This window comes from Onthophagus taurus, chromosome 2, assembly GCF_036711975.1.
Source record: "Onthophagus taurus isolate NC chromosome 2, IU_Otau_3.0, whole genome shotgun sequence".
Taxonomy (NCBI): Eukaryota; Metazoa; Arthropoda; class Insecta; order Coleoptera; family Scarabaeidae; genus Onthophagus; species Onthophagus taurus.
This window is the reverse complement of record NC_091967.1, coordinates 1,565,681-1,591,220: the sequence shown is the minus strand read 5'-3', so window position 1 is coordinate 1,591,220 and position 25,540 is coordinate 1,565,681. Positions and strand designations below refer to the sequence as shown.

At 32.4% G+C, this 25,540-nt stretch overlaps 1 protein-coding gene and 1 long non-coding RNA gene across 6 annotated transcripts in view; one reads left to right on the top strand and one right to left on the bottom strand.

The window, feature by feature from the left end:
• The window catches only part of LOC111422364 (uncharacterized), a 187,687-nt gene that overhangs the window by 108,798 nt on the left and 53,349 nt on the right, over positions 1-25,540 (top strand). For 4 of the 5 annotated variants that reach the window (XM_071201606.1, XM_071201605.1, XM_071201607.1 and 1 more), the window contains 2 exons: positions 2,595-2,678; positions 13,933-14,018. In XM_071201606.1, the coding sequence (XP_071057707.1) occupies positions 2,595-2,678; positions 13,933-14,018 (170 nt within the window). Of the gene's footprint in view, positions 1-578; positions 1,200-2,594; positions 2,679-13,932; positions 14,019-25,540 lie in introns of those variants that run through there. The other variant, XM_071201609.1, reaches the window with a different exon arrangement.
• On the bottom strand, positions 8,597-10,443 carry LOC111423615 (uncharacterized). Its single transcript, XR_011642465.1, has 2 exons — positions 10,107-10,443; positions 8,597-10,013 (listed from the first exon to the last, which is right to left on the bottom strand). It is a non-coding gene; the product is annotated as an uncharacterized lncRNA (long non-coding RNA).

The following is a 25,540-nucleotide window of genomic DNA, read 5'->3' as shown; positions in this document are numbered from 1 at the left end:
TGTACACGGAGCTTCTCTTCCACATTGTTCGAGTTAGTAGCAACCTGTACTTGCATATGAAAGGTGTCTCATTTAGAACAAGTATCCACGTTCGGTTTTTTAAATGAGAGTTTCAACTTATGAAATTCTCTCTCATATATTGTCCTACCAACAGGATTGTTTCTTTCTTCCTTATATAAATCGTACATAATTCGCAAGTTTAAATGAGATGGAAGGTACTTTTTGTCATTCGTGCGTCTGGTATAATGACTTTCATATGAAGGAAACGATGTAATGTGTGTTACTACTGCATTTATTTCTTCCTCCGTTTTTTTGTTTGCGGAAGATGTTTTGCCTCTTCCATCATTTGTAGTAATACCAGAAGTATTCTTCGTTTTATTTCTGATAGCTATTCTAATAAATTTCTCTTTTTCATCCAAAGTCCTGCAAAAACAGTCCTTGCATACAGATAACCTCTTGCCATTTCTTGCCACTATAACGTCTGAAAAATACGTTGTATTTTAGAAGAGTAATAATTACCTGAACGTCCTAGAGCTAATTGCACTATATATTTCACTCATTTCTGTACAATAACACTAAATTAATAATAGACTGAATTGCCAAAGCATGTTTGATATGAAAGACCTAAGTCAATTTAAGTCTTTAGGAACGTCTGCATAGTTTTAAATTGGTTGCTCAAAAGGGCTTATGTCAACTTACGATTATACGCGTTCTAACTTATAGCCTATAGACCGGTTTAAAATAGTAGCAGCAGTTGGTGTTAGACTTAAGCCCACAATACCAATCGAAAGGGAAAAACAAACTGACTTAACTCTGTTACTATATTGAAAAGTGCCATTTTGTGACTTAAGCCCTTTATACCTGACACTAGAGAATTGTTAACGTCAATATTTACTTTAAAATAATCCCTCTCCAATTAGTCTGCATTACATTTGTTACCCGTCGTCTATAATAAATCAGAAATTATTTCGCTACTAATATAATTACACCTTTCTGCAAGAACGAAAAGGAACGGATTTAATTAATGAACTTTTTACTCGAAAAGCTTAAAAGTGCTATTAAAATCGCCGTTAATTAATGCAGCGTTGGAAAAAGCAGTATGGAAATACATTGAAAAAAAAGTGATTCTCATGATTATGCACACGCCGACACCGCGACCAAATAGAATGGAAATTGTTCAATGTATAAACGTTTAACAGGTAATAACGTTTTTTCCATGAAATTTAATCTAAATTACAATCGACTAAAAATGCGGGTGTATCGCAATAAACCCTTGCTTTTATCGCATTAAACGTGTATAAAAGCCATCATTTAAATAACGTGTTCAAAGTTAACCGATAGGTACAATATATACAATAGGTTGGTACAATATAAATTTGTGTGAACGAATAATTACAATTTTGTAATCTTAATATTCGGTCAAAATTTGTCTTCAATACAGAGCTTATTCCATAAAGAAGAAGTAAACAGCACGTTAGGGAGCAAAAGCCCTTATCATCACCAAGTTTTCTCTACTGGTAGCGTAGAGGTTGAAGTGTATCAAAAATTTACTGCCACTCGACTCTGTAGGCTGCAGTAGAGAATCCGCCAGGACGAGGGGAACTTTTTAACACATTATAAATTATGTATCTTTGCAGTGAAACTACACCGTACCGCATTAACCGGCTTATCCCGCATGGTCACGAAGTTTCATCCAAACTTTGGTATTTAGATGCCATAAGTTGGCGGTGGAAGGTGAAAGAGTAACGAAACCGCCGCGTAACCACCACCTAAAATAAATCAGTTTCCGTTTTAAACCCGTCCCATTGTTGGTATGCAAAAAGGCTGTCCGGAGGATTACTCCCTTCGTTTGATGTAAAAGGACTTTTTGTTCGCATCGTTTCTCGAAATCTCCTAATGATATTGCTTTGTGAAGTGAATCCATAAAACAAAGAGTTTTGCGTTATTTACGGAACGTTTTTTTGCTCTGATCCTTTTGTTTTAAACAATAGAAATAAAGACGATTCGAATTCAAATGAAAATTGACAACCTCCTTTGTTCAATTTAACATTATAACTTTTCAAACGAATTTCGTTCTGATTACTAACGGTTTCGCTAACTTCCGTTGCATACTAATGCCTTAAAGTTGAAGTAAGGAACGCGGCGGTAACAGCTTAAGAAATACCGTTCTAGACGGAGCGCAAAACAATCCACCAAAAACACCTAATTGTTTTCCATCCAACCCGTCATATATCATGACGATTAACGCTTTGTTATACGCCACCACGCCGGCAACTTGCTCGAGCCGTGGAAACTTAGGAAATTAGGCAGTAACTGGAACAAATAGAAATCGCATTCGGAGTTCCGAAATAAATAAGTGTTTAATTGAAATACTTTGGCGCCCCGTTCCGCTGGGAATTGCTCATCGAGAATCTTAATTAGTTCTCCCGGTTTGGAGAGAGGAGGAAAAACCTCGAGTTGCAGGCAAGCAGCAACCGGTAGGCCTAGATTAATCTTACACCCGGATTGCACGGTCCAATTATCTCTAACAAGTCAAATTAATCGCCCACTTGGAGAATTACGCCAGAAGTTAATCCAATATCTTTTTGTTTCAGATTGCGAGGAATGCGTACAAACATGTGCAGTTGATAATTCGGACACTCCTTGCAAATGCAGTGGAAAATCAAAATTAAATAATGGTAAGTCAATAAAAAATAATTATAAATAAACATAAATAAGTATCTATTACACAGTAACGAATGGTTATGTTGAAAGATAGAAAATAGATATAATTGCTCAATAAGGGTTGGTTTAGTTCTAAATTGATCCAAAACGCGTTATGTTGAGATGACAACGTTGTTAATAAATTCGGTTGGGATAATGAGCGGTGCTTTTGACAGTTGTGAAGTTAGTACCAGTGTCACAAGCTTTGGGGCTTCAAAGTCTTAACACTTAACTGGTTGGGTACACACGAAGGGTAAGTATCTTCATGAATTTAGTGTAGTCACAGTATAGTGAGATATTCTCCACTTATATTCCAAAACTGGTTGAGCCTCTTCAAAGTATTTACACCATACTCGATGTATTCTTATGATTATATACAGGCATAACATGTCTCTCATTTCTTCGTTTGAAAAGTGATTATGTCTCGGCATTTTGATTTATGTTAGGACAAGAATGAATCAGTTTACTTAACAATAAAATGTTTTAAACTATTCATTAAACGTAAAAGCTCATTGACGTTTCATAATTCATATGGCGCATGTGGCGACATCTACGAGTTAACTCAAATCCTCTCACACATTATTGTTTACCCTTACAAAAACTATAAGTCAACTATGAGTCATTATGTAGAAAAGTAGCTGATCTATTAACAAAAATCTATTTTATTTTTTTCGCTTTAACATCCTGTATCTCAGTAAGGAGCAGACTAAGACCCATTATTGTTAATGAAAATATTATTATTTCCTCCTGAACGTACATTTACAATTTGGCCCATTACTTATGAATCACCCTGTATATACAGGGTGCCCATTATGTTTGGAATATAGCATATATCTTGGTAAGTATCAACTTTATAAAAAAACATTTTATACAAAAGTTGTTTAATATTTTATTTGGCATAATAAGACTGCATTCAATTGTTTTTAATTCAGAAAACAAATGAGTAACGAATAATACTTACACTTTTTTAAATGGCAATGTTTTCTTTCGTTAGGCTCATTTGATAAAGATTACTTTTCTCTTTACGATGGCGTAAAATTTTTGTACCCTTACGTCAGAAAATTTTTGAAAAAAATGTTAAAATTGTTTATTAATAAAAATAAATCAATAACATTAATCTAGATACCCGAGATCTCAAATTATTACCGTAAATTAAATTTACGTGCAAAATAAAACAAATAAACGAAAAATTAGTGTACATCTCCAATAATTCGAGGTACTTCGAGGTATTTGACGATCTCGGATATCTAGATTACTGTTATTAGTTAAATTTTCTTAATAAGCAATTTTTACATGTTTTCAAAAATTTTCTGATACAAGGGTACTAAAATTTTACGTCATCGTAAAGAGAAAAGAGCCTAACGAAAGGGTACATTGCCATTTAAAAAACTTCAAGTGTTATTCGTTGCTCATTTGTTTTCTGAAATAAAAACAATTGAATGCTGTCTTATTATGGCAAATAAAATATTAAACAACTTTTGTATAAAATGTTTTTTTATAAAGTTGATACCTATCAAGATATATACTATATTCCATACATAATGGGCACCCTGTATATATATACAGGGTGTCTCAGCGAGACCGTTCATTAGACTTTTCTGGGGTTCTGGCCAAAATAAAAAATTGAGAATTCAGACTTAAGTATTATCAATTACGTTCTCTTCGTCTAAAATATTTTCAGATTTCTAGCACTTCCGGTTATACCGGAAGTCACCATCTACTTTATTTTTTTAAATGGAACACCCTGTATATTTTTACATATTTGAGTTTGTCTGTTTTGAAGGTTTATAAATAACTTTACTTTTTGCAATTTGATTCGGCCGTTCTCGAGTTATTCGAATTTTTCTTGAAAAATCTGCTCCAGCGGACATTTGTTCAAAAAATCATAGAACACTGGTTTTTTGAGATATCAATTTAGGATTCAGAACATGCTTAAACAACATTATGGAGTATGTTTTGGTGCCGAGAACGGCTGTCTAGATCGTTTGTTCACTTTACTATGACACGTTAACTTTTAGAAATGTCGAAGCACCATAACTTCATTTTTTTAAATGGCACCCCCCATATTTTATTACTTAGTCGTCTTCGGCGTCTCATTTTACATCTTTTTTATTCCATATGTCCTATGCCTAACATTAATAGTTTGAGAAATAATTAGGGTTTTTTGAAAAATGCTCACATATATCGATATTAACCTAGTGTGCCATGGAAAACAAATGTTTAATGACTTATTGACAAACGTCAAAGTCTGATTTACGTTGTTTGATGCTTGTGAATCTAAAACCAGTTAAAATGGATATTAATAACCTAAATAATGTTTATACAAATGAAGAAAACCATAATTTATTTTTTGTGCACGAAAAGTGCGACAACGTTCTTAGCAGAACTTGCAGAATGTTTAATGAAAATTATCCACATTTACCTCCGATGACAAAAGGTAAATTTAGAAGAATAGAAGCAAATTTTTTGCATTTTGGACGAATTAACCACGTGTTAAACCGACCAAAAAATGTAGTAGATAATGCAACGGAAGAGGTGAATACCTTGGCTTATTTCGAGCCCAGTCCCAACACCTCAATTCGAGCTGCCAAAGAAGATCTGGGAATCATACTACGTACTTTGTCGCGCTTTTCATGCATAAAGAATAAATTAAGAATTTCTTGATTTGTGTAAATATTACTTTCGTTATTATTATCGGTTTTAACTCTTTTCAGTACTAATATTAAGGGACCTAACAGATAATTATTAGCTCACATGCATCAAGTGACGTAAACAAGTGAGGCTTTGACAAGAACTCATTGAGAAGGCTTGTTTTTCATGGCACACTAGGCTAAATATCCATATATGTGTGCATTTTTCAAAAAACCCTAATTATCTCCCAAACTATTAATGTTAGGTATGGGACATCCGGGATATAAAAGATGTAGAATGAGACACCGAAGACGACTAAGTAATAAAATATGGGGGGTGCCATTTAAAAAAATGAAGTTATGGTACTTCCAAATTTTGAAAAGTTAACGTGCCATAGTAAAGTGACCAAACGTTCTAGACAGCCGTTCTCGGCACCAAAACATACTCCATCATGTTGTTTAAGCATGTTCTGAATCCTAAGTTGATATCCCAAAAATCGAGTGTTCTCTGATTTTTTGAACAAATGTCTGCTGGGGCAGATTTTTCTAGAAAAATTCGAATAACTCGAGAACGGCCGAATCAAATTGCAAAAAGAAAAGTTATTTATAAAACTTGAAAACAGACAAATCCAAATATGTAAAAATATACAAGGTGTTCCATTTAAAAAATAAAGTAGGTGGCGACTTCCGGTATAACCGGAAGTGCAAGAAATCTGAAAATATTTTAGTCGAAGAGATCGTAATTGATAATACTTGAGTCTGAATTCTCAAATTTTTATTTTGGCTAGAACCCCAGAAACGTTTAATGACCGGTCTCGCTGAGACACCTGTATATATGATTATCATAAGGATTAAGTTGATATAAAAATTGAAATAGCGTCTTGAATCTATTTTATGGGCCAATTTAAGAAAGTATAATACATCCAGTCGTTTCAATTACCAGATGAGAAGACCTTCAAAATTTACGATAACCGCCACCGCTACATTTAAGAGATTGAATAAGATTACGTTGGACGCATAGCTTGTTGGAGACTCGGCGGAGTCGTTCAATTTAGTAATTAGTTTACGAAAGGGGGCGGTGGCTTTACAACAAGACGATGGCGCGATAATTCGCCCCCGAACCATCGGCCGAAAAAGAATTCTTTTCGGTCACCGCAGAAACGCAATTAGTCGCCTCCCCTCCGGGTCTCTTCTTTTAAGATAATCTCGTTCCTTCCGTTCTACATCGTTGAACACTGGCGCATTGAAACCTTAAAGACAACACCTTTCAAACAACTTGCTCTAATGTATTATCCATAGAATGTAGACCGGCTAAAAGATGGCCTTTCGTGTATTATTTACGTGACGTTCAACGAAGTACATCACCGTCGGATCAAAAGAGAACGTTTGCGAAGGATGTATTGTAGTGGATGGTGTGGATCGCTCTTTTCCTTCTTCGACTGAGGGATATAAATTTTTAGTACTACCAATACAAACCCTGCCATACACGGAATAGGGATCGAACAATAAAATATTTGAAAGAGGACATTTATGTATTATACATAAGTTTGGTAATGCAATATTTTATGGATTCATCCCAATATTACGTTAAATGGTAGTAAAATTTATGTTAGTTTATGATGAAAATGTAATCGCGAGTATCATGGTATTATTACTTTGTAAGAGAAAAAAACGCAAAATGGGTTCGCAACGAAAAAAGTATAGAAAAAAGCACGACGTCCAATTTCCTACAGTGTGCGCAATTATTCTTTGACGCCACGTTACAATCAACGCGACCACTCTGCCGTGACTAAGCTGAAATTCGCACGTTCTCGAAAGGGAGGATATTTCGAGCACCGTCCATAAAAGTATAATGAATACTGGTATGCCCGGAAGCAACGAATAGTTGTCCTGTCCGTACCATGGGTATTTGCTTTCAATTTGCGCGCATTATTAATCTCCTATTGTCCCTGGCGAAATACAACGACATCCAAAGATAATTGCTTATTTCGAGGGTGAGTTTTCATGGCAACGAGATTTAAAAACAAGACTTTGTCGGTCGATGTCGAAACTGGTAACGTTTTTGTAACGATGTAATTGCATTGACGGTACGCGTCGGTCACAAAGCAATTTGGGTTAAGCGCATTCCGTGACAGGCACCAGCGATCACTTTCGGTTTAGTTGAATTTCCATCGCCCCAAAATGGCTTTCGCCTTCAATTTTCGAAACCGTAGCGTTTTATATCGTGGCTCGTTCATTATGCCTCAATAGCCCTCAATAAATTTACCACTGAACACCAGATCATTGCCGTAACACGCACACTTAAACTATCGCATAAATCAAACGTCCCGTCAATTCCTGTTGTCAACATTATTGTCTAATTATAATTTATGATCTTAACTTTACCGATGACTTAACTTAAGGAACAATATTTCATAGATAATTACCACACAAAATCATTATTATTAAGGATTATTTTATTAGTGTTAAAATTTCGAATATTTAAATACGATTATATAGCCGCTTTTCGCTTTTTCACCGCCTGTTTGTGGTTTTAATTCGTAAGCGACGTTAATGACCAACTGCATTCGACGTCGCTGGTAAATGCACAAAAGAGCGAGACGGCCCTCGAACCAACTCCGAACAGGTATTACTAGGAAAGGTTTCGAGAGCTAATTGAAGAGTTCCGAACGGGGTCCAAAACGTTTTGATGCCCGTAATTACGAACAGGAATTATCAAACAAACGGGACCACATGAGAGGCAGGTGACGCTGAGGGGCGGTTACTTCAGTTTAAATACTGGATGCGGGTGTTAATTTTATTTCCTCTTTCAAACCACAACCCAGTTTCGCAAATTTACTCGAGATTTTAACTCGCAGAATGATTTTCAGTTTGAAAATAATGTTAATAATCAAAGAAAATTTATTAAAGTTTAGTTAGAGGCGGTTACGGTGGTGTAGTCATATTATCAAAAAACGTAATAAAGACAAAATCTAGAGACGATATTGCAATGTTGTCAGTCGAATTAATTTGTGAAATCGCTGCGGTTGAACTTATTGATTATAATATAGTTGTTGTAAGTATATGGGTGATTATACAGAAACTATCATTTTTCACATGGTAATTTGAAAATAGTTTTTTTGTTCCAAATTTTATTTTTTAATACACAAACACGAACTTTTGTTCAAAATGAACCTTGCAAAGTTCAAGATCAAACAGTTCAATTATTTTCTAGCCAGAATTGACTTGTTTTTGTAAAAACGATATGCAGAGGAATGACGAGATAAGCAGAGGAATGATTTTTTTATTTGATACGGCAAAATAATACAATATTAGGCATAATATGCATGTTAAAACCAAAACAGTGAATAGGGAAAACTAAAATACAAACTTGCTTAAAACAAAAGAATATTCAATGCAATAACGAAAAAACGTTAACGTTTTACACTTGAACAAGCAGCTTCTTGATCTTCGTCAGAATAAACGTCTTCAAACTGTAGCTTGTTTTGAACTTTTATGGAACTGATAATCTGCTTAAAGGAGTGTCCTCATCATCACTAGACGTGTCACTAAAGATAGTTCATCATTAAGCCCAATTTTGTTGAATTCAAGGGAACCAATGAAGTATTTTTTATTGCCGTTTATGAAAGTGCTAAGTTCATAAAAGTTTAATCTGATGCTACTTTCATAATCTTCTTTTTTTATTTGATATACTTTCATTGTTCCTCTAATAGTTTGTAGCAAAACATTCTTAAGTTTTTGGGACATTTCATCAATTTTGTCTGCATCAATCTGATAGTAAGTAATGTTCTGAATGTTTTGGCACAGGTTATTCAACATAGCTTTTATTTCGATCATATCTGCTCCTTGACCAACCAATCTATCTAACGTCCTTTTAGTAACTCCTCCTATCCCGCCAGGTGCCCCCTTTCCGTGACCAGCTTCTAAATAGTTCCAAGTAAAATTTTTTACTTTTGGGTGCAATTTTGGCAACTCGATTGCTAGGAAATAAAACATGGTTTTATTACGGTATTGAGTCGACGGTGAGTCACTAATAAAGTGAAGCGTATCAACTGTTGGGTAAGAGTTTGTTATGCACTTTATTATTGGGTCTAAATGCGCCCAAATGGCCGGGACATTATGTAGAAGCGATTCTGATAAAGTGCAAAAGCATTGTTGCTGTACCTTATCTTGTTTGGTATATAAAACAACAGTATGTAGAGATATCTGTTTTCTTGATCCTCCGAAGTGGAATGCTTGTATCTCTTCTGCATAATTTCATAATATTTCGAATAACCGCCTCGGTAATTCGAAGATTCTCTTTAAGTTCTTTGAGTTGTTTGTACTGATGTAAGGATCTGCCTTTGTGCTTCAGAAATGGTATAATACTTTGTTTAAAATCAGCTATAATATCAGAAACTTGGCATTCAACTTTCTTCTTTGATGTCTTTCTAACCTGCTTTTCTTTTTGTGATGTCTTGTCAACATACGTGCATTTTTCTGCCATCCATTTGAAGTAGTAACTGCGTTCCCTGGGGTTGTATTCACGGAATGATATTTGCATAGAAATACATTTATCGCATCTCTAGAACTGGTCATTCCTCTGTGCCTGTCATCAGTCTTCTGGATCTCAGTAATCCAGAGGAATGACGACTTCTTCGTTTATTAGTTTTTAGTTTAGGAAATTGGATGAATCCTAACCTACAAATTGGTCCACGGAAAGGAAACTCATTATTTCGTATTTAAATGAGGGAATGGATGCAACAAAAATATAAATAAAGTAAATACATTTACCAGAGGAATGGTCAATCTGTGTGTGACATTAACAATTTAGGAACAAAATGTTAAAAAGAACACGTATTGTTTTAGTTCGACAACATTTGCTTACTGACACTCTGCAAGAACTAGGTTAGGAAAAGCATATCTGGTTGCGTGCGAAGACATATCGCCATCTACCATCATATTATTTACGTACTTCTTGCGAGCCAGAGGAATGACCGCTAAAGGTGGTAACATAGTTTCTATCATCTTTTTGAGGGGAGTTTTAAAGTGAAACATATTTTTAGATTAGTTTTACTGAAAGTTCAGGTTTGCTTAATCAAAATGTAAAATTACAAATGAAGAAAGTTAATAGATTTTTGTCTAACATAATGTTAGACGTCTCCAGGTATAACATGCCAGAGGAATGATATTTTGACATGATTTCATTAACTCTTTAAGAACTCAATATAGCTGGTCTATGCTTTTCTAGAAATAATACGATATTTGTAGAAAGTAATTTTTTAGTCGAAATTGTTACCGGTAACAGCAAAAATCATAGTTTCTATAGAATTACCGATATGTAGACCCCCACGAGGTGACTTTAATACATTTATTAACAATTTAAACGCGGTTTTGATCCGATTGTGTATGAATGATCGAATAGTTGTTATAAATGACGACTTTAATGTAAAATTCAATATTATTTCTGATAAAGAAAGAATAGAATTGCTAGATCTCCTGTCTAGTTGCGGCCTGGACGGTAAAATTACAGTACCGACTAGAAACCAGAATTGCCTAGATAATATCTTCACAAATGCACAGATCCCTTCCAATGCTTATGCAATTGATTGTCATATGTCTGATCATAAAGCGGTAGTTATTGAGCTTGGGGTAAAATTTTCTGCAACAAAAAAGGATGACCAAAATGCAGTCTATAGACCGGTAACTCGACAGGGATTGGCAACTTTTTACAAGCATGTAGAGGGTCTAGATTGGAACTTTGTATCAGACCCGACGCTTGATGTTGAAACAAAATTTAATAATTTTAGCAAAATTCTGTATGCATTAATAAACTACAATTTCCCCTTAAAACAAAAACCAAAAACACAAAAATGTAAAATAGTACCTGACGTTAATTTAGAATGATGAAATGATGAAAGGATCTTGTTGGCCGATAACAAGTCAAAAGTGTCTTGGGAGATTATAGATGAATATACAAAAAAAGCAGAAGTTGATACGTCTTGTTCTATTTCAGCAAATGATTTTAATAATTATTTTTCAAGTACCGCGCGTGACATCATCAACGCTATACCACATACAAATAAATCCCCCACGGACTATATAAGATACAAAACCTTTACTTTTAGAGATGTAACCTTTATAGAGGTTCGAGATGCAATAGAGGGATTGAACAATAGAAACAGCAAAGACGCGTACAACCTAAACACAAAAATTTTAAAATCAATAATTAATTTAATATATATCCCGCTTACAAAATTATTTAATCTATGTTCATCCTTAAAGGTGTCGCGGGTTGTACCCGTATTCAAAAAAGGAGATAGAAGGGATGTTGGTAATTATAGACCTATTTCTCTCATACCCGTGCTTTCAAAAGTGTTTGAGTCTCTGTTGGCGAAAATGATATATCAACATTTTGAGGACAACAGGATGTTTACAGACAGCCAATTTGATATAGAGCAGGATTATCTACGTCGGCTGCTATACTTGAGTTGTCCAATGCTGCTGCAGACGCCTTTCACTACGGAGCATATGCGGGAGCTTTATTTTGTGATTTTAGTAAAGCGTTTGACTCGGTTTCGTTCGATATCCTAATTGAAAAATTAAAATGTTATCAATTTTCTAGTAAAGCGATAGATTTGATTCATGGCTATCTGAACAATAGAATGCAATATGTTACATGCAACGGGGAGGACTCGAGTGTGGCAAGTCTGAGTTGTGGTGTCCCTCAGGGGTCCTCTTTTGTTTTTGATTTTGAGAATTTAAAGAATTAATTTTAAAGCTTGAATCTTCTCAAACGCTTTTATCTGAATGGTTTTGCACAAATAAATTAAAATTAAATGCAGAAAAGACAGAGAAACTCATATTTACATTGAAACATCTACCAGTATCTGAAAGCATTTATAAAACTGAAGTGAGTTTATCTTGATTCCACATTAGTTTGGGACAAACATATAGAACATATTTCGGGACAATTGTGCAAGACCACTTATCTCCTAAGAAATCTATTTAGTAAAATCAGTACAAAACTGATGTTGCTGATTTATTTTTCTTTATTTCACTCTGTTGCATCGTATGCTATAATATCATGGGGTCATTCTTACCACATGCACAAAATCTTTAAATTGCAACGACGGGCTATACGTATTATCATGGGATTGCAGTATAGAGATGATTCCATGTCTATATATATATAGAACTTTAATATATTTAAAAACTAATCTCTCAAGATACCAAACAGTTCAGAGTGTGCATAATCACACCGTACGATCGCACCAAAATATCAGAACCCCTTTTACAAGAGTGGCTAGAGATCGAAATGCTGTCAACCATTTTGGGCCGTCACTTTATAATAAATTGCCACAAGACGTAAGGGATCTTCCAGTGAAACATTTTAACACTAAAATAAAAGACTACTTGCTTAGACGTGCCTTTTATTCCGTAGAAGACTTTGACTTTACATAACATATTTTAATATACATATCTTACTACATATTTGAATTATTTTATTTATATATTTAATTATTTTAATTTTATTATACATATGTGTATGCTATTATTATATATTTTGTTTGTATTTTATGTGACTTGTGTAATGAATGTAATGTTCTGTGACACCAATAAATCTGAATCTGAAGAAAATTTATTTGAAATTTAGTAAAGGTTTCATCAAGTTTCGCCGATTTAAAACGCCTACAGAAAGTGTAAGCGGCTTGAAATGACTTTGAACGCCTTTAGACGCATTTAAGCTACTTAAAACAAATTTTATTTATGTTTGAATTCAGATTTCGACTCCGATTTTGTTACAGAATTAAACTGAATACTAGAGTTTAGAAGGAATCTCTTTGAGATTTTGGACGTTTGGGGAATACCCGAAATTTCATCTATCTCGCAATACATGAATGTAATAACCATAGATATGAAACTACTATGCACTTACACTGTCCCATATAAAATGCAACATGTTAGTTCTAATTCAGATTTAACAAAAATATACAAGAACCTAACACTGCACTAAAACTAGAACTTAAATAAAGAAACTTAGATAACAAAAAATTGCTTATCTTTTTTTTTAAATAAATTTATTCGATGTGTGCACATACGTCTTGATTATTTTTATTACAATCCATAAAATTTATACGGTAAGGATATAGCCCGTCTTAAAAATCTACAATTTACAACTCGCACTTCCGTATCGGTGCTTTAACTCAGCCAGAAACGACGGAATCGAATCGTTTGAGTTGACATCGACTGCTGCTGTATACGACGTCGACAGAAATTTTTCAGCATGAGAAATATTAAATTTTAAACCCGGGCTGTAACGTTCCGGTAGTGCACGAAATACCGAACAACCCTGGCGACGCTCTGAATAGATAATACCAACCTGGTGGGCGAAACTGTTAAAATGCCGAAGGTGTTAATTAAAAAAATCTTTAATGAGCGAGGTGTTTTTCGAAGGTTTTACGAAGTAGAGATGAAAACAAAAAAGGGCCCCTTTTTTTAGAATCGAAAATTACTTTTCTGCGTCTTAAGTATTTTAAAACGTTAAATTAGGTATATTTTTGTAATCGATTAGGTAATGTTTTTCTGAGTAGCTAATTACTTTTTATTTTTTTTGCAGAATTGATTACTTACTTCGTTTCGATGCAAGTAGATAAACCAACAAACCTTCGCGATGATCAACTGAAAAAATTCAGTGACAATCAGGTAAGTCAAAAGTGATAAAAGCACACCGGTTTTTTATTCAATTTGGCCGGGTTTAATCGGGTATAACCATCGGAAATCCGGCGTTGATATGCGTTACTCATAAAACTTTATAATTTTCCGGGTTCGCGTTGCAGGTTCGGATTTATAACAACCCGGTTAAAACTTTGTACCACGACCGTATCTCTCGGCCGTACGCCGAACCTGATCATCAGTGTTACCAACCGCAAACAAAACGAGCGCTGAAAGCTTTACCCTATGCTGTATGTTGAAGGTAATAAATTTACTCTCACAGGTGTGATTTAAAATGCATATGCGGTCATTTCTGTGAAATTTAAAATAGGTATTTGAAGTTGTTCTAAAAGTAGAAATTGAAATATGCTGAGCTGCCAACAGTTAATGGTTCAATATTTAATTTTCTATTTTTTATTCTTTGTTTAAATTTTGAATACAAATTAGCATTTTTCTAACAAAAATTGAATGAAAACACTATTATTATTTTATATAAAGTAAATATACAAAGTAACACCAATAAGGTTATATTACAATAAGCGCCGTCATTTTGCAATGTGCTCGGCAAATTGGAAAATTATCTCATATTTTGTAAACAGCCTGAAATTTTTTAGGCTTATTACAATAAGCCCACGAACCATCAGTCCAATTGGAAAGTGGACAACTGTTTCTTTAAAAAGCCTGGTTTTATTGAGGCTTTTTGCAATTAGCCTTACAGTCGACGGCGTATTAAGAATAAGCTAGGGTGGGGTTGGGTTGGGTTGTTAATTTTCAAGTTCTTGTTAATTTAATTTTCTTTATATTATTATTGTATTATATGTTCTATTTTAACATTGATCTGAATGATCTGTTTAGTTAATATGTGATAAATGTTTATCAATAAAAACTTGTTCATCAAAAATTGTCGTTTTTCAACTTTCTTGCATAAAATAACCTATAATTAGTTCAAATACTTCAAGAATACTTTAAGGTCAGGTAATTTTCTCGGTATAATTTTAGTGAACTTATATTAGCCTAGGTTTATTGCAATAAGACTAGAAACCACCAGGCTTTTTGATGAAACTGGTGCTCACTTTCTAATTAGCCTAACTGTATGTGCGCTTATTATAATAAGCCTAAGAAATTTTAGGCCGATTAAAAAATGTGAGATAATTTTCCAATTTGCCAGGCACATTGCAAAATGACGGCGCTTATTGTAATAAGCCGGATTTTGTAATTTGCCTACGACATATACATTGATAAAATTAGCAGGGTGCAGGTATTAAAAGTTCAAAAAGGCTATAATCTCTTCACTGAGATACCAGAAACTTTAACATCTACATTTGCAGATGGCACAGCGATCTTGGCTGTTGCAGAAAATGAAGTAGTTGCAGCAAATAAGTTACAATTGACCTTAAATTCAATAGAAAACTGGACCAAACGATGGCTAATAAAATTAAATACAAATAAATCGACATACATAAACATTACTTATAAGAAAGTAAACTATGTCCCAGTACACATAAATGACAATGCAGTCCCTTATGCCGATACTGCAAAATATCTTGGTATGACGCTGGATACCAAACTCAAAGGAAAAGCTCACGTCAAAAAAAAACGTGAGGAACTTGATATCAATGTTAGACACCTATATTGGCTTATTGGCAGAAAATCTACGTTATCAATGAAGGTGGCTACACACGTAACTGCAAACTTGACAAGCATGATCAATCTTTTTGTACAAGCATGTAAAATTTCCCTTCGACACCACACGATATAAGTATGCTTGAAAAAGCGCTGATTAAAATTCAATCCATCATCAAGCGGATTGCACAACGAAAATGTTTGTGCAAAATTATCCTACAAACGCTAAAGCATACTTGTACAAAAAGATTGATCATGCATACTTGTCAAGTACCTTTAGAGACAAGTTGCTAATATACAAGTCTTAAAGTACAAGTACATACAAGTATTAAAACCAAAATTGACATACGGAATCCAACTGTGAGGTTGTACCTACAAGACAAATACAAGTCTGATTCAAAGATTCCAAAATAAAGTACTAAGGTGCATAGTGAATGCACCTTGGAAAAATAGTAATAATGAAAAATGAACCTTACCAAACATTCTTTTCCGGGGTGATTGACAGCCGTAAACAATACTGACCTATCCTAACATTCCTTCATGCTATAATTAGGGTTTCTTCACGCTTTAATTGGTGTTTCAAAATAAAACTGATCTATCCTAACATTCCTTCACGCTATAATTAGAGTTTCTTCACGCTTTAATTGGGGTTTCAAAACAAAGCTACCTGTCTTAACATTCCTTCACGCTATAATTAGAGTTTCTTCACGCTTTAATTGGGGTTTCAAAACAAAGCTACCTGTCTTAACATTCCTTCACGCTATAATTAGAGTTTCTTCACGCTTTAATTAGGATTCAAAAGAAAACTACTTGTCTTAACATTCCTTCACGCTTTAATTGGGGGTTTCAAAAGAAAACTGACCTATTCTAACATTGCCCAATATTTTTGTCAGAGTTGATTGACATTTGTAAACAAAACTAACCTAACTCAACTTTTCTTTTCTGGGAGTCATTGCTCATTTTTCGTTAATCTTACTATGTTAAAACATATTCTTTAATGTGATAGAAAAAATTTCGAATTTTGTTTTACTTTTACTGGTTTATTTACATTTTTGTTGTCTAACTAGTTTCGGCAAAAGCCATCATCAGAGACAAAAGTCATTGTATCTTACAGGAAATTAACATCGAAAATATAAAGCGGGGAACAAATTAAAATTATTACTGTCACAAAATTTACTTAAAATACATGTAAAAATTCTTTTACAAAACTTTAAAGATTTAACTCCGCATGGACATCTTTTGTGGTAGATGTTACAAGATGGTTTGACCATCTTTCAGACCATCTTCTTCTTTTTACTTTTCTTCTTCTTTACTTAAAATACATGTAAAAATTCTTTTACAAAAGTAGTATAGAAACGCCGATTCTAGACCGGAAATTGCACCTCCGCACCTCCGTGACGTCATCAATCCAATGTAAAAGGATAGGGAAGGGTACCAACCTAAGGCGGAGGTGAAAAAAAAAATAGGTTGGTATTGGAAAAGTAACTAGATCTGGTGACTTTTTTGATTTTTTAGTGGTTGGTAGTGGAACTAAACCACTACCAACCAGGAAGACTGTTAATTTTTTTAAAAAATCACCAGGTCTAGTTACCAACCTATTTTTTCCCCCAAGCCTTTGGTTGACACCCCTCCCTATCCTTTTACATTGGGCGGATGACGTCACGGAGGTGCGACAACTTCCTGTCTAGAAACTTTAAAGATTTAACTCCGCATGAACATCTTTTGTGGTAGATGTTACAAGATGGTCTGACCATCTTTTTAATTTTTACATGTATTTTAAGTAAATTTTGTGACAGTAATAATTTTAATTTGTTCACCGGTTTATATTTTCGATGTTAATTTCCTGTAAGATACAATGACTTTTGTCTCTGATGATGGCTTTTGCCGAAACTAGTTAGACAACAAAAATATAAATAAACCAGTAAAAGTATAACAAAATCGAAATTTTTTCTATCACGTTAAACAAACTGGTATAATGGATATTAACTTCAATTTCAACCTAATATTCTTTAATATTTTGCTGGAACTACGTAGGACAGACAATAGTTATACTCGAGGTTATACTCCAATTTTGGTGATAAATGAGATATTCGCGTTTGTCGTTTTCGCAAATTTTTCAGTTTTTGCTGATAGAATAAAAACAATAGACGATAGCTGTTTGGAGTTTTCGGCATTAGCAGTTTCTCGGAAAACGAGATCATAACATGTAAGCTACTTTTTTAATATCTCTTTTAGTTTCGGAGATAGCTTATGCGGATAACGAATTTGGGACACTCTATACGCAAGATTATTTGGTATTATCGTACTGAAAAGAGGAAATTCTGAAAAATATTGAAATGATTCCTAAAAAAAACTCTCTTTTTAATTAATTCTAATTGCAATAGATTTCACAACTGTTTCAGTTTAATAACAAATACAACTAAAATTTTTGTTCGGATTTCCCAATACAAATAGGTCAATGTTTGCAACTACTGCTAGCCATCTTGCACCCGTATAAAGTCGCTAAAAACACACAACAACGAGCGAGTTTGTCGGCGAAAATGAAAAATTGAATAGGCCATAAAAAACATCTGTTCCAACTTCCAACTACGTTTTCTCCAGAGTTCCCGGTTTGTTCCGCAATTTACTCTTTCTTTCCATTCTATTGTTCAATGTAGCAAAAAAAGTACACGGTAAACGGTACCTAACTCCCAAGATATCGTTTAAATATTTTTTTGTACCTATTCGAAAACAGGAAATCCCATTTTTAAGATATAGGGTAATACTTTACTTTCTGACAAAGTCTATTAAACGAAATTGTGTTGACTTGTATTTCCATATTCAACGGGAACCCATTAAATGCTAATCAGTCATTTTCTTAGTATCGTATTTCATTCTCTGTTAATGTCGACGTCGAGGAGTCGATTTATGTCACCGTAGGAGCTCGGTATTAAATGTATTAAATTCGTGTCAGTATCGGTATTCGACCTTCACTTATTCCGATACCAAACCTAAGCAAATATTGATTTAGTGTATTATTAATGGTGAAACCACTTAACTCGTTGGATGCTGGTGGCGTTTGCTAATTAGCAAAGCGATGAGTTAGTCTGTTTCATGTTCACCGGACCTCCGGTTTACGACGGGAATATCTAACGAACGTTAAATATTCAAATTTTCGAGTATTCCTGTAATAAAACATGTTCGAAGCAAACTTAATTTATCGAGTTTTCAATTTACGCGCTGCTAATGTGGTTATAGTTTCTATCTCAAATAATTATCTAGCTATTAAAATGATATGTGTTTATAATAACTTTTCGTTCTTTAATATTTCACTTATAAGAATTTACTTAAGGAATTTTTAATATCGAAAAGGCGGTTTTTATCATTCACCTATTGAATTTTTATACGAAAAATCTTACAAAAATACGACGAAGGAATTAATATCTTCCGTCAAGAAAAGTAAAACGACCGTTTTCTGCCTCTTCGAAAGAGAGAGATTCATCCCGAGTACGTAGCAGATGTCCCGAACCGATAAGGGAACAAACTAAATTCACCGGTATTTGTCATTTTAATACGTCCCATTTTGCGAAATCCGTTCGATCGCAAACAAAAGCCAAGAGCCGCCCGTGGAGTCTCCTCTATTACAGGTTCTTGATTGATTCGAGTCCGTCGGTTTTATCTCAAGCTAATTTCAAATTCCGTACACCCTCTATTCGAATCATTACCGGAAACGGCAACAAACCGATTTATCGCGATTTCCTAATATTTCGTCAAGTGAAAGGGATATGAATGGCATCTAAATGATTAATGATTCATTCAAAACGAAATTGGCCTCTAATACGATGAGCTAAGGCCTACGGGATCTTCGAATGTCGTTAACCAGATAATCTGTTGGGCTATCGACGTCTCATATTTTCATATTCAGAGGGTGGCGTAAATTTTTCGACGACTTTTACGATGTAATAGAAGCCCCTTCTCATATTTATTACCAGATTACGTTCTTCGCACACGCTTCTTATTGCGTTTGAGGTGGAAAAGTGTTAGCAAGCTTCTTACGAGATTAGGTTTTAGTATCTACGTAACTTTTAATCGGTACAAGTTATATCTTATCTCAAATAAGCTTTTCATCGAATAAAATTCTCTGCTTTAGTACATAAAACCGAAAATATGTTATATAGTAGAAACCACGAGAGCTGGCAGTGACTTGACGTTTTAAAATGGTATGAATCAAGATATGGACGTACGACTTAGATTATTTAAGCAGCGAAAAATCGTTGATATTAATTTATAATAAAATTTATGTATTTATTTATTTATCAAATACTTTAAAAGGTTATTTACAGGTCACCCTTTGTGTCCCGACGGTACTTTAAAGTACCGGTAATTTTAAACACTCATTTTAAACTGTAGTCATCTATTCGGCGCATTTAGATCTATCAGTACTTTCTACTATACAAGAAAGAACCTGTATAAAAAATGACGCAATCCACACTGTAGGATTTTTAGGTACACTTTAAACTTATTCATCCAGATGTGAGGTTAGAAGTTTAGTGAAAAGTGGTGCTGTTGAATTTTGTTGTTCAAGAAGGTATTTCTTTGATAAATTTAATGGTTATTAGGTGTGATTATTACAGATCATTTTAAAAAGAAAACATTGAGCTTAAATTTAAAATAAGTCTCATTCCTTAATTTCAATAAACATGGTTTCTAAGAATTTTTAAATTAGCATCTTTTTTGACTCTTTTAAATGTAAGTGTTGTTTCAACATTCTTTTTCTTAATATTTTTCCAATTCAACCCAACAATTATTATACATCATTTTAAAGAGAAAACTTTGAGCTTTAATTTAAAATAAGTTTCATTCCTTAACTTCAATAAATACAGCTTCTAGGAAATTTTAAAATAGCATCTTTTTTGATACTCTTAGGTTATACGAAAATGTAAGTTTTATTTCAACTTTTTTTTTCTCTATATTTTTCCAATCCAACCCAACACTTATTATACATCATTTTAAAGAGAAAGCTTTGAGCTTTAATTTAAAATAAGTTTCATTCCTTAATTTCAATAAATACGGCTTACAGGAATTTTTAAATTAGCATCTTTTTAACATTTTTAGGTTATTCGAAAATGTAAGTTTTGTTTCAAAATTTTTTTTCTCTATATTTTTCCAATCCAATCCAACAATTATTATACATTAAAGAGAAAGCTTTGAGCTTTAATATAGAATAAGTCTCATTCCTAAATTTCAATAAATACGGCTTCCAGAAATTTTTAAATTTGCATCTTTTTTGGCACTCTTAGGTTATACGAAAATGTAAGTTTTGTTTCAACATTTTTTTTCTTAATTTTTTTCCAATCCAACCCAACAATTATTATACATCATTTTAAAGAGAAAGCTTTGAGCTTTAATTTAAAATAAGTTTCATTCCTTAATTTCAATAAATACGGCTTCCAGGAATTTTTAAATTAGCATCTTTTTTGATATTTTTAGGTTATACGAAAATGTAAGTTTTATTTCAACATTTTTTTTCTTAATTTTTTTCCAATCCAACCCATCAATTATTATACATCATTTTAAAGAGAAAGCTTTGAGCTTTAATTTAAAATAAGTTTCATTCCTTAACTTCAATAAATACGGCTTCCAGGAATTTTTAAATTAACATATTTTTTGATATTTTTAGGTTATACGAAAATGTAAGTTTTATTTCAACATTTTTTTCTCTATATTTTTCCAATCCAACCCATCAATTATTATACATCATTTTAAAGAGAAAGCTTTGAGCTTTAATTTAAAATAAGTTTCATTCCTTAATTTCAATAAATACAGCTTCCAGGAATTTTTAAATTAGCATCTTTTTGATACTCTTAGGTTATACGAAAATGTAAGTTTTATTTCAACTTTTTTTTTCTCTATATTTTTCCAATCCAACCCATCAATTATTATACATCATTTTAAAGAGAAAGCTTTGAGCTTTAATTTAAAATAAGTTTCATTCCTTAATTTCAATAAATACGGCTTCCAGGAATTTTTAAATTAACATATTTTTTGATATTTTTAGGTTATACGAAAATGTAAGTTTTATTTCAACATTTTTTTTCTTAATTTTTTTCCAATCCAACCCATTAATTATTATACATCATTTTAAAGAGAAAGCTTTGAGCTTTAATTTAAAATAAGTTTCATTCCTTAATTTCAATAAATACAGCTTCCAGGAATTTTTAAAATAGCATCTTTTTTGATACTCTTAGGTTATACGAAAATGTAAGTTTTATTTCAACATTTTTTTTCTCTATATTTTTCCAATCCAACCCAACAATTATTATACATCATTTTAAAAAGAAAGCTTTGAGCTTTAATTTAAAATAAGTTTCATTCCTTAACTTCAATAAATACAGCTTCCAGGAATTTTTAAAATAGCATCTTTTTTGATACTCTTAGGTTATACGAAAATGTAAGTTTTATTTCAACTTTTTTTTTCTCTATATTTTTCCAATCCAACCCAACAATTATTATACATCATTTTAAAGAGAAAGCTTTGAGCTTTAATTTAAAATAAGTTTCATTCCTTAACTTCAATAAATACAGCTTCCAGGAATTTTTAAAATAGCATCTTTTTTGATACTCTTAGGTTATACGAAAATGTAAGTTTTATTTCAACTTTTTTTTTTCTCTATATTTTTCCAATCCAACCCAACACTTATTATACATCATTTTAAAGAGAAAGCTTTGAGCTTTAATTTAAAATAAGTTTCATTCCTTAATTTCAATAAATACGGCTTACAGGAATTTTTAAATTAGCATCTTTTTAACATTTTTAGGTTATACGAAAATGTAAGTTTCATTTCAACTTTTTTTTCTCTATATTTTTCCAATCCAACCCAACAATTATTATACATCATTTCAAAGAGAAAGCTTTGAGCTTTAATTTAAAATAAGTTTCATTCCTTAATTTCAATAAATACAGCTTCCAGGAATTTTTAAATTACCATCTTTTTTGAAATTTTCAGGTTATACGAAAATGCAAGTTTTATTTCAACATTTTTTTTCTTAATATTTTTCCAACCCAACCCATCAATTATTATACATCATTTTAAAGAGAAAGCTTTGAGCTTTAATTTAAAATAAGTTTCATTCCTTAATTTCAATAAATACGGCTTCCAGGAATTTTTAAATTAACATATTTTTTGATATTTTTAGGTTATACGAAAATGTAAGTTTTATTTCAACATTTTTTTTCTTAATATTTTTCCAACCCAACCCATCAATTATTATACATCATTTTAAAGAGAAAGCTTTGAGCTTTAATTTAAAATAAGTTTCATTCCTTAATTTCAATAAATACGGCTTCCAGGAATTTTTAATTTAACATATTTTTTGATATTTTTAGGTTATACGAAAATGTAAGTTTTATTTCAACATTTTTTTTCTTAATTTTTTTCCAATCCAACCCAACAATTATTATACATCATTTTAAAGAGAAAGCTTTGAGCTTTAATTTAAAATAAGTTTCATTCCTTAATTTCAATAAATACAGCTTCCAGGAATTTTTAAATTAGCATCTTTTTTGAAATTTTTAGGTTATACGATAATGCAAGTTTTATTTCAACATTTTTTTTCTTAATATTTTTCCAACCCAACCCATCAATTATTATACATCATTTTAAAGAGAAAGCTTTGAGCTTTAATTTAAAATAAGTTTCATTCCTTAACTTCAATAAATACAGCGTCCAGGAATTTTTAAAATAGCATCTTTTTTGATACTCTTAGGTTATACGAAAATGTAAGTTTTATTTCAACTTTTTTTTTCTCTACATTTTTCCAATCCAACCCAACAATTATTATACATCATTTTAAAGAGAAAACTTTGAGCTTTAATTTAAAATAAGTTTCATTCCTTAACTTCAATAAATACAGCTTCCAGGAATTTTTAAAATAGCATCTTTTTTGATACTCTTAGGTTATACGAAAATGTAAGTTTTATTTCAACTTTTTTTTTCTCTATATTTTTCCAATCCAACCCAACAATTATTATACATCATTTTAAAGAGAAAGCTTTGAGCTTTAATTTAAAATAAGTTTCATTCCTTAATTTTAATAAATACGGCTTACAGGAATTTTTAAATTAGCATCTTTTTAACATTTTTAGGTTGTTCGAAAATGTAAGTTTTGTTTCAAAATTTTTTTTCTCTATATTTTTCCAATCCAACCCAACAATTATTATACATTAAAGAGAAAGCTTTGAGCTTTAATATAGAATAAGTCTCATTCCTAAATTTCAATAAATACAGCTTCCAGAAATTTTTAAATTTGCATCTTTTTTGGCACTCTTAGGTTATACGAAAATGTAAGTTTTGTTTCAACATGTTTTTTGTCAATATTTCTTCAATCCAACCCAACAATTATTATACATCATTTTAAAAAGAAAGCTTTGAGTTTTAATTTAAAATAAGTTTCATTCCTTAACTTCAATAAATACAGCTTCCAGGAATTTTTAAAATAGCATCTTTTTTGATACTCTTAGGTTATACAAAAATGTAAGTTTTATTTCAACTTTTTTTTTCTCTATATTTTTCCAATCCAACCCAACAATTATTATACATCATTTTAAAGAGAAAGCTTTGAGCTTTAATTTAAAATAAGTTTCATTCCTTAATTTCAATAAATACGGCTTCCAGGAATTTTTATATTAGCATCTTTTTTGATATTTTTAGGTTATACGAAAATGTAAGTTTTATTTCAACATTTTTTTTCTTAATTTTTTTCCAATCCAACCCAACAATTATTATACATCATTTTAAAGAGAAAACTTTGAGCTTTAATTTAAAATAAGTTTCATTCCTTAACTTCAATAAATACAGCTTCCAGGAATTTTTGAATTAGCATCTTTTTTGACACTTAGACTATGCGAAAATAGGGGGATTGCATATTTTGCTAAAATTTTATTCTAAACTCCTTTACTGAGTGTATTTTGATAGCGTTTTAATTCTGTCTGATTCTGTCACAAAGTTTCAAAATGTTTGACTTCTTGGGACTTATTAATTTATTTCATTTTCGGCTTGTGAAAACACCAACAGATTCACAAGACGTTTCGATTTGAGGTTATAATTATGGAGTTACATTCCTTAGAAGAACAGACGTACTTTTTCGACGTAGTTATTTGAATTGTACAGCAGACATATTAAACTAATGCTATCTCTTTCTAACACACATTACTCTCTAGCGGTTTGTGAATTTTAATTTACTACGTATGGCATTTGTAACAGCCGAAAACGATGATCTCTCGTGGCGTCTACTATAGCTAAAACTAATCAATGGTAAATATTCGATAAAAATAAATAAAGTATGGATGATTATCCTTTATGATTTTCTCGTCGACAAATTTTCCCTATTATCCAAAATGTTTAAAACAACCTCAAATTATAATTAATAATGTGGAAATAATGGCTAAACGGGAAAACCCGAAAACCTAAACAACCCATAAACCCCTGATAATAAAACTTTGGTTTTTGCCTTTCGCTCCATAAATACGGATCGTAAATCTGGAAGGCTTATTAAAGATTTTCGCTGCCAACTCTAACTCCAAACAGTAGCAGTAAAATCTGTCGAAACCTTCCCATCCAATAAGTGTTTCCATTCAAGATTATCTTCGGGGGTCGACCACTTAAGGCCAGTTCTCGTTAGTACAAACATTAAATTACCGGAAAGTTTCGTTTCCTCGACATTGTCGATCGCGAGCACGAGCCGAGTTTGAGTAAACAGATTCGAACCCTCGTAAACACGATAATTAGATCCTCTTTCAGACGGCCATAGGCGTCCGGTTTCGGTCCTTAAATTGAATTTTCCGTTTAAGTACAACTCGAAACTGTAAACCAGACGTTGTAATCTTCTTGTTGCGCGGTCTATTTTTTTAC